The sequence below is a fragment of the Rhinolophus ferrumequinum genome, chromosome 7, assembly GCF_004115265.2.
Source record: "Rhinolophus ferrumequinum isolate MPI-CBG mRhiFer1 chromosome 7, mRhiFer1_v1.p, whole genome shotgun sequence".
NCBI classification, from domain to species: domain Eukaryota; kingdom Metazoa; phylum Chordata; class Mammalia; order Chiroptera; family Rhinolophidae; genus Rhinolophus; species Rhinolophus ferrumequinum.
Window position 1 is genome coordinate 44,922,854 of NC_046290.1, and position 17,656 is coordinate 44,940,509.

Sequence of the window (17,656 nt, forward strand, 5' to 3'; positions counted from 1 at the left end):
AGTCCTTAGTGCCATCATCTAATCAACGGTAAGTTCATCAGACTTGCTCAAACTAGTCCTGTTCTCTTCACTAGTGGGACTAGTCCGTTTGGGAGCCTCTGCCTTCAAGTGATTGGGGGTGGAGAAAAGTCTGAGGGAACTTTCCAGAGGCAATTTGAAGGCTCTTGTTGGAGGAGTATCTGTGGGTGTAAAATACCAGAAAACGGGAAAAACGAGTTGGACCACTTACTGTTCTGAGAACTTGTAGTGAAGGTGGACGGCAGGTTGTAAAACTGGAGATTGTACTTTGAGATCAAGGTGCTCCTCTCTCTGATGTCTGATGTCTTTCTTCACTTTAATTACCAAGCAGGAAAAACCCTTCTCTTTCCCTTTTGAGGCTGGTGTTTCTACACTCTGACCTAAACAAAAGCACCTGAAGCACATATTCATAGTAATTTTGTGTCAAAAGCTGCTCTTACAACATTAGTCTAATAGGCAAATAAAACTCTTCTTCATGTCACATCTCATTAGAGTGTGGTGAGGAGTTAATACAATGAGAGTGATTCCTTTTGTTACCGGGATTAGTCAGTACCCAGATGGGTACCTCAAGCCATATTTACATTACTGAGGTGGCAGTTTGTTATGTGAGAAAGAGCTGGGCTTTGGAGCCAGGTGGGCCAGGGTTCAAATCCCCTTGCTGCCACATCACCTTCTGTGTGAGCAAGAAGCAAATTAATTTAATTGTAGAGGCTCAGTTTTCTCATCTGAAAATGGAGATAATTGTATGTACCCAGGCAGTGGTGAGGAATAAACAAGGTCCAGTTTTACCTGGCACATGATGGATACGCAGTGTTGTGGCTGCTTGCTCACGGGTCGTGAAAGAAGTAAGAGGAGGGTTGGCTGGGCAGAGTCTGCTGGAAACTACTGCCCCGACTCTTTCTTTAGTCTCAAGTTTTATTTTTTCTAACCAGGATGTAAATTTCTTCGGCCTATAGTGGACTTTTCTACTGAGTTCGGCTTGTTCATTGGGGTGGGGGAAGGTACAGTTAAGTTTGTTATTGCAACCTTTGCTTATGTTACACATATTTAAGTTGGAGCCAGGAGTGGATCTCATACAGATGCAAAACCTCTCCCAAGTCACAGGGCCAGCACTGGGCTGAAGAAAATAGAAATACTGAAACTGGTCTGCATTGAAAGTGTACAGGAAGCAGAATCATTAAGTCCGGACGGAAAGGAAGTGGAGAAAGAAAAGCTTTCAAAAAGTCCCAAATTAAATTACACTGTTAAATCAAATTATGCAGAGATCCAAATCTCCAAATAGATTTAGGGCCACCATTGACAATCCCCCTGTCTCATCACTCAACACACGAACTTCTCTTTCCTTCTCAGAGGTAGATGACTTTTTGTCAAATTTCTACACCGGTTGAATGCAGGTCTGGCCTGACTCTATTTCCCTTGTGTGAACTAAGAATGAAGACAGAACCAAGAGAAAAATGGGGAATGGCTTTCATCGCTCCATTTTGTACTAATTCCAAATGACATGTGAAATTGTTTTGCCTGGAGAGAAGTGTTTTCCCCAAACTTTGTTTGGGGGGGGAGAAGTTTTTTTCCAAAGAGACCTGAAACATTGTTGACCTCTTTATTCCATCTCTGACCTACAGAAGTCAGGGAAGGAGGCTTATGAGTCAGTAGCAGCCACACACGATTGTGTACATGCATTTTGGTCCCAGATGAGGAAGTTACAATGATGACAGGTGTTTGGAGAAGAGCTGCTCTAAAGCCACCCTCTTTGTTCTCCTGTTGGCACCCCACAGGGATTTAGGATGTTTTCATTAACTCTCCAAGGAATGTTAGATGTTGTTACAAAGATTTTTTTCACAATTGACATAATCAGAACACTTGGGAGTATAATTTAATTTTGAAAAAAATTTTGTCTTCATAATTACCTCTTGTGAAGATCAGATCTTTTTGAAATTATTTCATTTGAATTTATTTCATTTTGGCATTTTAGAAACACGTTTCTTGATTGGAATATGAATCTGAGTAAAACTTCTCCTGTGTCTTCCTTAAACAAGGTCTATGTGAGTGCTTGTCCTTTTTGAATTTAGTCTCAAGTGAGTCGGAGTCATTCTTTGGTTGCTTCTATGTCCTTCTCCTGAACATGTGTCTTTCCTTCCACTGTCTTATCTTTCCCTTTAATAGAATAGATGTGGAGTGTAGACTAGGAACTCCTAGAGCAGATTGCAGATAAGAGGAGCAGGTTGGATTCCTGCTGCCGCAGCGCCCTTCCCTCTTGGGTCTCCTCCCCACAGGATGGCCCGGGGGTGTGAGCGCTGGCACAGCCACCCAGGCTCCTCTCTGCTTCAGGACAATTCCAGCATTTGGATCTGGAATGAGTGACTCTTAAACTTTTCTTTCCCCTCAGTATTTAGTGGAAGACGTATCTTTCTTAATTTGTGTTTTCACTTCTGCCCCTAGTTTCTTAGAGCTGTTCTCAAGTTACTTGAAGAAAATTGTTCACCATTTACTGTTTAGAATTAAGCCTGGTTTTTCTCAGGTTCTAAATCTTTAAACAAGTTTTATTTATTATTATATATTATATTATATTATGTTATATGTTATAAAATGGTGGAGGTTTTGTTTGTATGATTTTAAAAGAACTTGAACTACTTCATTGAGTTCTGTGGGTGGCTGGGGACCCTGTCAGTAATAACAGTGAAGCTCAGCAATCCCTTTTCTCATAATAGAAAGCCCAGGTCCAGGACTCCTTGTATGAATTACTAGTATCTGGTCACTCCACTGGGGCTTCCCCCATCCTTCCACTCTTTTCCAAAGCAGCAGGTTTATCCTCACTTTGCATTGGTGCCATGAGAAAAAGTAATATTTTAGCTTTTTTCGGGAAAAGTGAAGCATAAAAATGAAAAAAAAAAATGACCTCACTCCTTGTTTTACAAATATGTTTTGCCTCTGCCTCTAGACTCTTAAACTCCTCTTAAGGACATAGGCTGCTGCTTATTCGTCTTTGAGTCTGTCTGGGGATTTTTTTTTTTTTTTTTACAAATGTGAAACCATCACAAATGTGCACATCATTCTTTTGCAAGGGTCATGCTAATAATTAATCTTCCCTGTATTGTCCCACTTTTATTATATGTTCTGCCAAAGCAAGCACTGCCTTGGAATTTTTTGTATGTATTAAAAAAAGCTTAAGTAACAAAAGACCTGTGCTGGAGGGTGAAGTCAATGCACAGGCTTGGCCAGTCCTGCTGACTCTAAGACATAAAGGTCAGCTCAGAGCAGCTCATTTGATAAGATGTTCAGATATACACAGTGTAGAAATGGAACCGTAATAAATGAGGTAAACTTTAGACAGCAAACTCTGGGTGACTTGTGCTAGGTACTGTGCTGGGCTGGGAGACCCCAAGAGGAAGGTAGGAGACTGCCCAGGGAAAGGTGGTGGATGGTATGGAGCAGAGAGGCTTTCTTTCGAGTAAGGCCTCTATTCAAATCCCACATTTCCATTTACTAGGTGTATGTCCTCAGGGAGGTTGTCTAGTTCTCTGAGCCGTAGCTTCTTCATTTCTGAAAAGGGAGTCATAGTATTTACCTGTAAGGTTGTGCCTACTATATGATCTATCAGTTCAGTGTTTGGCACATTGTAAGCAGGCCGACAATGGTGGCTTTAAGAACAGTCCACTATCTACTGAAGTTAAGAGAGCTGGGAGCAAGTCATACTGTATGTAAACAATTGTCCCTCAGCCCGGAAGTGCTCTGGTGGGAGGTTTGTATGCACAGGTGCTTGGGGGAGATAGGAGGACAGGTAGGTGCCTCACCCAGCAGGGACACGTGGGGAACACCTCCAGGACATAGTGGCACTAATACTACTTGGCAGCGAGCCAAGACTTGAAGCCTAATTAAGGATTAGTTGGCAAAGAAAGGGGGAAGGACATTCCATTCCAGGCAATAAGAAGTCTGTACAAGGACACACAGGCACCTTTTTTGTAAGGTTTTAGTTTCTGGTTTGCCAGAGTCATAGGAAATCTACGAGCATTGCAACCTCTGCTAAAGTTGTGGAAGGGAAAGAACCTGGAGAAGTATTAAGTGGTTTTTTAAAGAAAAGGATGTCTTTTTAAACTCGGATGAAGTCTCAAGCATAAGAATAAGCCTTGTGCTTGGCAGCGCATTTGTCTGTACTGCTGGTGACAGTGCCAAGTCCTGAGGAATTCAGTGGGAGCCACGTGTGGTGGGATCCCCTGTGGTGGGATCTAAGCACACTCCCTGGCAACCCACCCACTGGTTTCCCAGTTCCTGCCAATCTCTACTTTCAGGAGGAAATGACTCCATTCCTTTCTGACTCATGGGAATATTCAACAATCAAGAAGGCCTCTGTGTGTACTTACAGGGGTGGGTAAATAAATATCTTTGGTATGTGATACTGCAGAGATAGGAAAGGGAGCAGGCCGTGTTATAATGCTATACTTAACGGAAAACAAGATGTGAAGTGTCTGTGTTGCAGGGAAATACACTGTGTTGATGCTGAACCTAATTGCAAGGATTCATAATAGCAAAATCATCCAATTAAATGTCTGCTGTCACATTTAAATACTTATAAACATTCTTTGTTTAGATCCAATGGCTTCAATTCCAGAATCCAGCATCTTCTGAGATGTTACTATGTTCACAAAGGCAGTGTGCTAAATGAGATACCTTGTCATCTCACTTAATTGTTAAAAGCTTTATAAAGTAGGTAGCTGCCCCGTTTCTTACAGATGAGCAGATTGAGGCTTTCTGGAATTCACAGTTGGCAGATCTGGTGTAAGCCCAGGTAATCTGCTGCCATTGTTCTCATCACCAAGCTACACCAGTCGTCCCACCTCCCTATTTTTGAAAAGTTGCTGTTTTTCACAGAAATAATTTGTGGAGTTATTTTTAATCCCTGCCTCCTTCCTTGCCGCCCCCCCTCCCCCCCGGCCCTCACACACTTCATTCCTTTACTTTGAAACAACTTAATGACTTATCTGGGTTTAGTAATAATTTTTTTAATCAGTTGCAGAGTAATATGTGATAATGTAAAGATTTTTAAGTAAAATTTAGAGTGAACTCTACTTCATGAACTCTAACAATGTTGGGAATCTAATTGACTGTGTTTATTATATTTGAATTTTTCTCCCAAAGGGTCTGTGGGGAGCCTTCTGTGTTAGCAAAGCATAATCTCTAATACATATTCCTCTTTAGGACAAATTCTCTTACATGTCAGAAGGGAAGAGGGAAAGCAGAGAGGCAGGCAATGATGTTGTGATTGTACTCCACAGGCTACGAAATAATAGAGCCATTGGGAATGTATGTTAAGGGAGAATTAACAAATCTCACTAAAGAACTGTTTGAGAATCAGTTTGAGATTCTGGCAGAATCAGTTTGAGCTTCTTCTGTGGTTTTAACATTCCATATTTAGGGTGAATGGATTAAGAAGAACCAATGTCCTTTGTCCCTTGTCCTAGCTAGGTGGTATTTCAGGTGTGGTGCTCAGAAAGCATTACCTTAGGACGCGTTAGGTATTAAAATTCTCACTAACACAGACCTAGCCTAGATAAAATGAGATTAGTCTTCCTGATAGGGAGAGGAGCAACTACCACGGATACTTATTCCACCTAATCAAATTCGAAAGAGAATTAGGCAATTGGGATTTTTTTCCTTCTTTGTAATTCTTTCTGGACTTGTTAAACTAACAGTAACACCCTTTATGTGTTTGTAAAAATACTGATTTGGCTGTTAACAGTAATAATAACAAGGCAGTCATTACAGGTTAATAGTAGTTAATGAACTCAATAAATATTAGATCCCTTTATATGCGATGTTTTTCTTCCATTTCTTCCCCTTTTAAATTACAGGCTAAATAATACTTGTGTCTCTTGGGCCTGTTTCTTTAGGTTAAAAACGTTTCTGCTGGCACACAAGACATGCCTCCTCCGCCTTCTGACTATGTGGAGAGAGTGTATAGTCCCATGGCCTACTCTTCCAACGGTAAAGTGAATGACAAGCGAATGTATCCAGAGTTGTCCTATAAATCAACACCGTAAGTAGCACCTTCTTATAGAATGAGTCTAAAGAATGAGTATTTGCCCATGTTTATAAATTAGTTGCTGTTTTGTGCTGTTTGCCTTAAAAAATTTCCAAGAGTTTGCATAAAGGCTGGAGACTGATCTTTGCATTGTAGGGGGATGCCTAGGGTCCCTTGGAAGATAAGGAAGGGGGGGCTGTGAGTTGGTGGGGTGCTCTTCCCCTTCTAAGCTGAAAATGGGTTTCTCATGATTTAACAGATGAAGGGTAAGTTAGGTTCTTTCACTCTAGACATGTGGATCTCTTTCCTGCTTCTGGTTTTCGGTATAGATAGGCGCGGATGAAAGGATGTTACTGATTGATAGCATATCTAAGTGCATTTCTCAATAATCTCTCCTTTTGCCTATAATTATTAGATTTCATTAATAGTGTTGACTAAGCACAAAGAGTTGGAAGGCTTTGGTAGAAATACTAGGTTGGTGCAAAAATAATTGCAGTTTAAAAGGTTAAAAATAATTGCAAAAACCACGATTACTTTTGCACCAACCTAATAAATGATGAAAATTTACTCAAGGGTCTTAGAGTTTGTAAACTGGAAATACTAGGCAGAAACCTAAAAATGTTCCAAAAGAGAAAGAAAAATGAAGAGTTTTTATAGTAAAAGTCACATTCTTGAGAATAATGAGTCCTACCCTCGAATTAGTCCAGAACAATTACTGGTATCAGTCAGCTGTCTGGAGGTCTGGTCATGTCCCGAGCCTTTGGGGGACAGTCAGAGGGTTCTGTGCACGTTTGGTGCATGTCCGGAAATTGAAGCACCACCAATTGGCATAGTATTATCGCCGTAGTGACTCAGGACTGGAAAGTTCAAAAGTTTAAGTCCCTAGGGTAGTTAAGACAAGAAAAGTAATCATTTCTTCATGCCTCAACCTTCATGATGTTAAATAATTTAATAGCTTTGTTAAAATGACTCCGTTTTGTATTTTCTCCATTGTCACTCTTTCCTCACTAGATAGAGGAGATTGCTTGTTGATCACGCCCTGTGTACATACATTTGTATTAAACTAGTGGACTTCATTTGAATTTAGGAATTCTGAGGTCTCCTTTGCTGTGCTAGATCCTTCATATTGCTGATAAAGCCTATAAATTAATTTCACATGTAGTAAAAACCTCAGAGTGAGTTTCTGTCCTAGAGGAGAAGCCATTATGTTATTGGAATGGTGTCCCTGTTGTGTTTTTAGTTTACCCTAAAGCCTAGTTCTAATTCAACTGAATGACTAGTGAGGGAAGTATGTTGGAGGTGTTGGACGTAAGGACGGGGATGTACTTTTTGCCTAAGTGTGATAAATTAGTGTTGCTATATATAATTCTAGAATTCCAAATTGCTTTATAGACCACACAAAAGAAAGCTTCCCTTCAGCTACTTTGATTGTTCTTAGTTAAAGGTGTATCTGCTGGACAACTTTTTGTTCCTTTAAAGTTTTGTCTCTAACCCCTCAACTATCATTTAGTGGCTGAGGTATATAGAGATCCACAGTGAGTGCACAGTGGGTGCCTGGAACCCCATAAGATGACACCTGCAGCTGAGTCAATTGGGAAATCAGTTTGAAGACAACAGGTTTTATTATTACCCTGGAATGGAATTTGGAAACAGATTGGCAGTCTTACCCTCCATTTATTTTGCTTTGGTTTTCAGAATTGACCTTGCCGTTCAGTTCAGTTGTGAATGATTTGGAGGAAGAGCATTTTCTCTATTTTCCTCCTTCTCTTTGGGTTTTGACAAAAATCAAAGCACTTGAGGCTATTCAGGGCAAAGGTACACAGGAGAGATGCCGTCCTTGGGAAAGTTTCAAGCTGTGATTTACAAGATTTTCATGTATGTGAAATAAATGTGACCAGCTATGCCTCTGAATTAATTCTGAGATCTGTATGGTTCCACAGCATTCCCACATGCTGTCCCTTTTCATGAAAACCAAGATATTTTCACAAATATACGTGGAACAATTTAAAACTCTTACTTATTCTTGAGCAAGCCAATACATTCATAATGTAAAACTAAAAGGGACAAAAGGGTACCTTATGTCCCCAGGTACCTAGTTCCTCTCCCTAGAGGCAGGTAGTGTTACCACTTTCTTTTATATCCTTCCGGAGGTTATTTTTAAAAAATATGCTGGCCAAATGTATATATTGGTTATTTTTTTCTTTAAAAAAATACTGGCATATTAAATGTATTGTTAGCAGTATAACTTGGAGGTTGTTCCTATTGCTGTACAGTTTACTGATCTGTTTTATAGCTGCATAATATTCCATCAGTAATTTATTAATCTCATATTGATGCACAGTTTTTCCCAAAGTTTTGTAATTACAAACCACTGCAGGGAAAATAAACTTGCATATTTATCACTTTGCATATATGTGAATGTATCTGGAGGAAACATTAAAAGTAGAATTGCTGGGCTAAAGAAAATTGAGTATTTCATTTGATAGATGTGGTCACACTATACTCCATAATGTTTGTACCAGTTCACACTCCTAGCCTGCACCCCAGAACTTTTTCAAAGGTCTTGAAAATGTAAGTGTGATGCTTAATTTTAGAACCCAGAAGGGGAGGGGGGGGGTGCTAAGGGATTCAAATGTGACAGTATCTCCCACAGCACCTGACGTGTGCGGTAGTGATGAACTTGCAGCCTCTGGGGAGTAATAGACATTGTCAAGTGCTGTGCAGGATTCACAACAAGGTAGCCTGTCATTCCTCAGGCTTTCTTGAAGGTCCGTAACCCAGAGCACCTCTCCTCCTTGCTATTACAATAGACAGAGAAGGAATTAGAATGGGAACATTGTGTCTGAGGTCCATGTTGAGGATAAGGTACCTCACTACGAAGACTTCCCCCGCTCCTCCCCAAAGCATAACTCACATTCAGGAAAGAGCACTCATCTTGACTGACAGCCTGATGAGTTTTCACACGTGTGAACACTGAAGTAACCTCCACCACATCGAGAGAGACATTTCAAGCACTCCAAAAGGTCCTCTTGTGCCCTTTCTTCATCGCTACCCCTCCCACCCCACCATCATTATTTCGATGCCTGTCACCCTTTATTAGTTTAGCTTGTTATTAGAGTTCTTATAAAATGGAATCATATGGTAATTACTCTCGTGTCTGGCTCCTTTTGCTCATCATTCTGTCCTATGCCTTAGAATTTCAAGGCAGGTAGAATTAACCCTGGATTAGAAGACAGCAGAATTTAGCTGAAGTTGGTTGCTTCTTTCCCTTTAAGTGAATTTGGGAGAGCCCTCTTAGGTATGCTCCTTACTATCCTGTCTACACCCAGGGTGAATTAGCCTTAATAAACCAAGGAAGTTGAGCACTGACACTGCAGAGATCTTTCAAGGCAGGATGACATCTTCGAGTGTCAAATGAGACCATTGCTTGGTTGTCGCAGATAAGCTGGCAGGGTAGTCTGTTAGGACTTTTGTGCAAGTTGTAGAAATTCACTGGTTCACATAGGGCCCAGGGGTGGGTCGAGCTTCAGGCATAGCGTGATCCAAGGACTCAGAGGATATCAGGGCTCTTGTGGCTATGTTGTCTTTATTCTCGTCGTAACAGGGTGAGCACCCACATGTCCCAAGATACACTCACTCATCTTCCAGTCCAGGATTCACAAAATGGAATTTCCCTTCCCAAAGGTTATATATCAAACCTGGGCCTTTTTTAGGTCACTGTCATCCTCGGGGCCAGGAAGATGGAGTTGTCTGATTGGCAAGGCTTAGTTATTTCCCCCAATAACTGTGGCAGTTCTAAAATATCACATATATAATGGACATCATTCTGATCAATCAACACTGATGTTGTTCGTGTGTTGTTTCTCTTCCTTCACTGATAACTGGCTGTCATCAGGAAGGACAATGCTTGTGACTGTGTTTTCAATTCAGTAATTACCTTGAACACCCGCCATGTACACATTCCTGGGCCAGGTACCCTGGGAATACCAAGTCCATGTTGTCATGGATGTTGCAAACTAACAAGGGCAGAAGGTGTAGAGTAACTCTACAGAGAGTTGGGGCAAGATAAGAGCAGCAAAGTCATGTGAAGGTGTGTGTGTTAGAATAAAACAAATGAATAAAAAAGAAGGAATCCAAAAGCTACAAGAGGATGAAATTCCAGACCTGGGAGACTAAGTTGGATACTGAGGAAAGTAGACGGCTGGTTACCTCTTCTGGGTTGTACAGATTTTGACCTAATAGGATGTGTATCTAAAAAGTAGGTTAGAAGATTATTGAGAGTACACATGTTCCCTAGCTTTTATATTTATATATACTTTTCATGCTAAGCATTTTGTTTTTAGCTTTTATGCTTTATCAAGTATATTACTATTTAGTGTTTCAAAGGGCATAGGAAGAGGGGAGGTGGAAAACTTCCATGGTAAAGATTTATAATATCAATACCTAATAAAAAGTTATGAGAGGCAGCCTGCTTCAATTGTTTTCTTTTCTTCTAATCTCTTTTACCCTTTAGCTTCCTCCCCCTCTGAGCTCTCCCCGCTCAAACAAACCCACTGCATTCTAAAGGTTTTTGTTTGTCGTCTCAGAGCAAGAAGCATTCATACATAGTACCTGGCAATTTTGGCAGAGTGTCTAGGAACTTGTTTAATTATTGACTCGCAGAGAAAGTCACATTTTCCCTCCTTTAGAAGTAGCATTAACATAGTGCACAAAGCTACGTTAACCTGAATAAATAAAGAAAGAAGAAATAATTACCACCACCACCAACTACACACACACTCTCACGCAAAGCTTTAGGAATCCACAAGAAATTAAGTGTGATTAGAAATCTAAGACTGATAGCAGTTAGAATCGAGCAGTTCTGGTCACATAGAAAAGAAAGTAAATCTCATAAATAAAGCTGAAGATTACAGTTTTGGTGAGTTGAAAAGAGTAAGAAAAAAAATCTTCAGATGTCTTTAGTAGTTGATTTGAATAGCAGGACTGATGTTGGAAAGTCTCAGATACTTTGTCTTCCTTTCCTTTCTCTTCTTGCCCTTCTCCAGCTCTGCTACAGAGGAAAGTTAATCTTTGCATTTCTGTTACTCAGAAGTAGCGTACAGTTGCCACAGCTCTTGGTATTTTATTCTGTGATAGGTTTCGTTTTTAAACTTGTGGCAGAAACGTTATAAGCAGTTAAAAATCTGATGCAATATTGAATAATTAAATTAGATAAATAAGTGTAATGGTAATCCTTCCATTCCGTTCATTCTGCGTGGCTTCAGGATTAATGGAGCAACTGAAAAAAATCTTAATGAGCTCTTTCATCTATTACCAAAATTGCCAAGTACTATGAATGCTTCTTGCTCTGAGGTGACAAACAAAAATCTTTAGAATATAAAGTTTCTTAGTGTTTTGGATTTTAAATTTTTAGCTTTTTTTAGTTTCTCCTGATATTTTGAAAAGAGAATTGCTCTATTGGAGTCTAAAATTAATATAACAAAGAGCTTGTCTCTGAGAGTCTGCTTCCAAAGGTAGCTATGTCCATGGAACGGGAAGAACCTGTAGAACAGTCATGACCATTATTTTCTTGACAGCCTTCAGTAGGGTGTGTCCCTGGCACAGGTCAGGTAAACACACCTTCCACACCACCTGAACTTCCTAACGTGAAATCTTAAGTCCATTTTCTGTACTAGAAGGTTTGCTAATGGGCTCCCCTTCCATAGGACCCTGACAGCTACTTGTGCATGTCAGAGGATCTGAGCTGGTGCTTCCCTGAACGCAGGAACTAGGGGTCTGTTCGGGGCTGAGCAAATGGACTGTGGAGCGCACACACCTACGTCTGGACGTCTCCCAGCTCCCTGGTGCTGCTCTTTGTGGTTACAGTGCCCTGGCAAAGGCTTGGCGTGTACCCCATGATCACTGAAAAACAATTCGTCTTTTATTAGGGTGCCTGAAGTGGTTCAGGAGCTTCCAGTGACTTCACCTGTGGATGAGTTCAGGCTGCCTCATTACAGCAGCAGTGGTAACTTGGAGACACCTTCAAAAAGGGCTCCCACAAAGCGAAGAGCGGGGGGAAAGTCAAAGAGACCAGAGCAAGACCACTATGAAACAGACTACACGACGGGCGGCGAGTCCTGCGATGAACTGGAGGAGGACTGGATCAGGTACCGAGTCGCCCCTTTTGCTGGAACCACTTGCATGTCTGATACTAGCGTGGGCCAACCAGGTTTTGGAGGTGTTGCCTCCTAAACTGAGGTGGATGGTATCATTCCATTCTTTGCCAGGCAGGACTGGAGATGGATTATTTTTGTTAGTACTCTTGTAATAAAGATAGGCGTGGAAGGGATATGTTTGGCTATAACCATGTCTTAAAAATATTTTCAACGTCCCCTACAAATTGGCTGATAAACTTCACCAGCGCTCTTACTTTTACCAGTAGTCACCCAAGAAAGGTCTTTCAAAGAGATAAAATACAAACACAGAGGTACTTTATTTTACCTTATTATAAAATTCCTAGACTGGTACTACGGCTTTCCTTTGGCATTTATTTTTAAGTTAAGCTTTCATGATGAGACCAGAGATTCTTTTAAAAGTTTAATCCAAAGGACTTTGGCAAACAGTTCCGTAAACAACTGAGTTAACAATTTAGTGTTCTGGCCAGGGTTGTGGTTAAGTTCCTTTGTGTGTGTATCAGTGGTTTTGTTATAGTCCGACATCACCAGCTATACTCGAGTTCGATGTGTAGCCTTTTTATGCCCAAGTATTCTGAGGAATGGCATGTAAATCAGAAACGTTTGTAGTGTGAATAGTGATTAATCAAAACATTGCTTCTGGAGGTGTTAGGACGGTGGGGTGGGGCATGTGTAGCTTGAAATCCCCTACTCATACATCATATTCCTCTCTCCCTCCTAGAGTTGTTGGCCTAATTCAGCCATCTGTCTGTAAAATACATTTGCCTAAATTACATCCTGGAAGATTTAAATGAAAACTCTGAACAATCTTGAATTCTTGTTTCACTTTTGAGCAAATCCTTTAATTCCTCCCTTTTGTAAAATGAAGATACTAGACTTAGATCTAAAATTTGAAATTCCATATTGCTATGAAGTTCCTTAGTTCTGTGAAACAATTCAGAGTAATTCCTTAGTGGATTATGGGTGAATAGCGTTCCCTGCATATGTAAAGGATAGCTTAGGTATATTGATAGATAACGAGTGATACAGAGTTTCAGAGCTTTTTTCATGATTGAATGCATTGCCAGATTATTTGTACACTGAGCATGCATTTTTTTAAAAATAAATTTTATTGGGGAATATTGGGGAACAATGTGTTTCTCCAGGGCCCATCAGCTCTAAGTCGTTGTCCTTCAATCTAGTTGTGGAGGGTGGAGCACAGCTCTAAGTCCAGTCACCGTTTTTCAGTCTTTAGTTGCAGGGGGCGCAGCTCACCATCCCATGCGGGAATTGAACCAGCAACCTTGTTGGGAGCTCACACTCTAACCAACTGAGCCATCCGGCCACCTCAGAGCATGCATTTTTATACATGTACATTTTAATATCTACTTTTATAATCAAAGGACTTAAAATAAGCTATTTCCATTTTGGAAAAACAAAACAAGACCAAAAAAAAACCCCAAAAAAACACCATGACCCCCAAAACAGTCTGACGACTATAGGGGAGAGCAGAAAATAGCCAGCTGTCAGTCGGCTGCTCTCCCATTGCAGTGATGACAACATACGAGTACTTTGTGTTCCAGAATTCCAGTTTTAAGACATTACATGTAAGTATCCCATTATCATGCTGTGTGTTCAGAATGAGTTCCTATGACTTGAACCTTAAATTTCATAAGAGATTTTTAACATTATTTCTAAAAATTATGTAGGAATGGTTTATTTGATGTATAAAGCATAATTCTTTTTTTTTCTTTTTAAGAAATATATATATATATATATATTTTAATTTTTTATTGGGGAATATTGGATATTGGGGAACAGTGTGTTTCTCCAGGGCCCATCAGCTCCAAGTCAGTGTCCTTCAATCTAGTTGTGGAGGGCGCAGCTCAGCTCCAAGTCCAGTCGCCGTTTTCAATCTTTAGTTGCAGGGGGCGCAGCCCACCATCCTATGTGGGAATTGAACCTGTAACCCTGTTGTTCAGAGCTCGTGCTCCAACCAACTGAGCCACCCAGTCGCCCCAAGCATAATTTTTCTTAAAAGAACTTATTGCACTCCACCTTCTTCTCCCCATAAGCTACAAAAATAATAAGAGAATGTCATTCTCTACCTCCCACCAGCTTTATTATTTTTGAGGAAGAAACACTGGGTTTTATGTCTCCTATGGATACTTACGTAGTCATTTTCTCAATTTTTAGGGAATATCCACCTATCACTTCAGATCAACAAAGACAACTTTATAAGAGAAATTTTGACACTGGCCTGCAGGAATACAAGCTCTTACAAGCAGAACTTGATGAGGTCAATAAAGAACTCTCTCGTCTGGATAAAGAATTGGATGACTATAGAGAAGAAAGTGAAGAGTACATGGTAAATTAAAGCCTGATAATTATATATTACATAAAATTTTATTCTGATCTATGGGGATACAATATCCTTTATACTAATGTTGATACAAATTTTGCTAGTAATTATCAAAATGATTTCATTGACGAATAATTGAACTTGAGTCTTGGATAAAAGCCTTTCCAAATTGAAGAGTGTACTAATGTAGTTAAGAATTATAAGGCAAACTATGTACATATATCCCTTCCTATTTAAAAGAAAGTAGCTGTATTACCTTTTCTATTTATATACACAGCTCATTCTTTCTGTAAAAAATTCAAACAATCCAGAATTGCATACAGAAAAATAAATTGCCTTAAATTCCACCACCTGGTTGTCACCAAAATATTAGTTGTTAAAATATCTTCTGTGTGCGGAAGGGCACCTAGACACACACAGTCTTCGATAAGGAATCATTTTATGTGTTTTACTTACATCTTTCCTTTTTTCACTCAAAAATAGTCATGGTCTGTTTTTTTTCCCTTGATCCTCTGGCTGAAGTAGTGATTGTCTGTGTAAAGTTACTCTTTCCTTTTTAATCCCCCTTCCTTACTCTTTGGAAGGAAGTCACTGTACATAGGTCACACTTAAGGAGTGCGGAATTGTACTCCAGATCTTTAAAGGTGGTGTACCGACACAAATTATTTGGAATTCTTCTGCGTGGTAAATGTGTCACTTCCTCTTTTTTATTCATTCATTCATTCATTCATATCAGTGTAGACTTAGGGATATGTATTTTATACTTTGGGCTACAATCCAATGCTACTTTATTTTGTTGCTGGAATTGTTATAGCTTTGACCATTGGGAACTCTTTCAGTTGCCTTCTTGGTCTTTTTGATGTACCTCCATCATCGGGGTTTTTCTTTTTCTTTTTAAATGCTTTCTGGCACAGCTTATATCCTGATTTTCTACTCAACAAGTGCTTATGTTTATTGTTTCATGTAAATAATAAAGATTTACTTACGGAAAAAATAATATTTTTATGTGTTAAAGTTAGCCACACAATTTTCTATTCTGGGGTTGTACCATAATTTACTTAAGAGTCTTCGTCTGTGACTAAACTTTAGGTATGTCTACTCCTTGACGAGCACACACCACCACCACCACCACCAACACACCACCACCACCACCACCACCCCACCACCACCCCACCTCTCCCACCCCTCTACCCCTAGTAGTACCAGTAATATGCTGGTGAACCTTTCCATCTTTGCACACTTGTCTGCTTATCTAGCTAGAACAAATTCCAGAATGTGAAATTGCTGAATCAGAGGTTATGTACATTTAAGTTTTTCTTGAAGAACTGCTCTAGAAAGATTATATCAATTGCATTCCTGCTAATGATGCTCTAGAGGGCTCATTTGACCCACATCTCACTAATATTTAGTGCCTGAAAAATTACTGCCTTCTGTCTTACATACTAGTAATTAAACTTTTAAAATCATATCACATATTTATTGGAATTTCATATTCATTTTATGAACTACCCTTTGCCATTTTTAATTGGGGTGATCTGTTTTTCAGTTTTGAAGAATTTGCTTATATAGTTTGATTTAACTATTGTTTTCTTTTATGGCTTTTGTATGGTGTTGTCATAAGCCTTTCTCAATTCAGCGAACTTTTATTGATCGTTAATGTGTCCTTGATGATATGGAAGTGCTGAGGTTAGAAAGATAAATAAAATCTGGAATAGCCCTCAAAAAGCTCATATTCTAAGAGAGAAACTGACATCTAAACAGACAATGTGACTAATGCTGTATTCACATTATGTGTAGAAAGTACTGTAACTAATTGCTCAGAGAAAGGATAAGATCTGCTGAAGGCCTGAAGAGTTGAAGAGAGGCTTAACTGAGAAGTAACCATTACAGTGTCTCCAGACAAAATTGGGGAGAGGTACATGTATACAGCCATAAGGAGATCATGACAGACGTCTGGAAGCATTAATGTGCTTAATTTTTTTAAAGGAATTGCACGTGATGGATGCTAAGACTGGATAGGTAAGAAAGTAGATTAGTAGAGGAGTTAATGGGGAGCTCTGACCGGTTTTAGAATGGAATATAATCTGATCAGAGCTGTGCTTCACAAAAAGATCTCTGGTGTCAGCATGGCACTTGGACTAGCATGGGGAGAAATGAGAGGCAGTAGAGCAAATAGTTACCTGCCTATGCAAATGGAACCTAAGAAATAGGTCATCAGTTTCTTTTCACTGGATTCCTTCAGGCCTCCTGTTGACCATAATAGTTTTAAGAGCTTTAAGACTTTGTTATTTTAATTTCCAGTAATTTTGGCAGTCTTAGCTTCAAAGTATAGCATCAATAATGTTATTTTTGAAAGAGAAAATGCCCCATTAAACAAATTTCCCTGTGTTTCTCTTAATAGGCTGCTGCAGATGAATACAATAGACTGAAGCAAGTTAAGGGAGTAAGTATCCCAGATTGTAAGATTCTTTTAGGAAGAACTTTTCTATTACGTGTTTTCCTTTAACCTTTAGTGACTATGAATATCTTGTCATGTATGCACTGACAATAGACAAAAGGCCCAATAATTGCAAGATAAACTATAACTACATAAGAAGTTGGAACGTTACTTTCAGTTGTTTGCAGCAACAACCAATACTGATTTTTTAAAAACTTTTTAAAGGTTGAAATATACATATAGAAAGGTGCACAAATCATAAGTGTATAACGTGGTAAATTTTCACAAAGTAACCATATGCCTTTGTACCTGGCACCCAGATCAAGAAATAGATTTCCTTATACCCCTGACAACGCTCTCTTGTACTCTTTTCCAGTTTTTACACTCTCTCCAGAAGTAACCACCATCCTAACTTCTAACAGCATAGATTAATTTTGCCTATTTTGAACTTTATGTAAATGGAATCATATACAAGTATATGATTTCTTTTGCTCAGTACTTTGTTTGTGAGATCCATTCATATTTTGGCATGTGGCTGTGGTTCATTTATTTTTTATTTATTTTGTGAATAAAACAACTTATTATACTATTGTTAATGAGCATTTATTTGGGTTGTTTCCAAGGTAGGGCTTTTACAACTAATGCAGCTTCAAACATATTTGTAAGTGTCT

At 39.4% G+C, this 17,656-nt stretch overlaps 1 protein-coding gene and 1 pseudogene across 5 annotated transcripts in view; one reads left to right on the forward strand and one right to left on the reverse strand.

The window, feature by feature from the left end:
* The window catches only part of OCLN (occludin), a 48,329-nt gene that overhangs the window by 27,424 nt on the left and 3,249 nt on the right, over positions 1 to 17,656 (forward strand). For 4 of the 5 annotated variants that reach the window (XM_033110875.1, XM_033110876.1, XM_033110877.1 and 1 more), the window contains exons 5-8: positions 5,904 to 6,049; positions 11,962 to 12,180; positions 14,383 to 14,554; positions 16,950 to 16,991. In XM_033110875.1, the coding sequence (XP_032966766.1) occupies positions 5,904 to 6,049; positions 11,962 to 12,180; positions 14,383 to 14,554; positions 16,950 to 16,991 (579 nt within the window). Of the gene's footprint in view, positions 1 to 5,903; positions 6,050 to 11,961; positions 12,181 to 14,382; positions 14,564 to 16,949; positions 16,992 to 17,656 lie in introns of those variants that run through there. The other variant, XM_033110879.1, reaches the window with a different exon arrangement.
* LOC117025420 (uncharacterized) lies at positions 3,035 to 3,148 on the reverse strand (annotated as a pseudogene).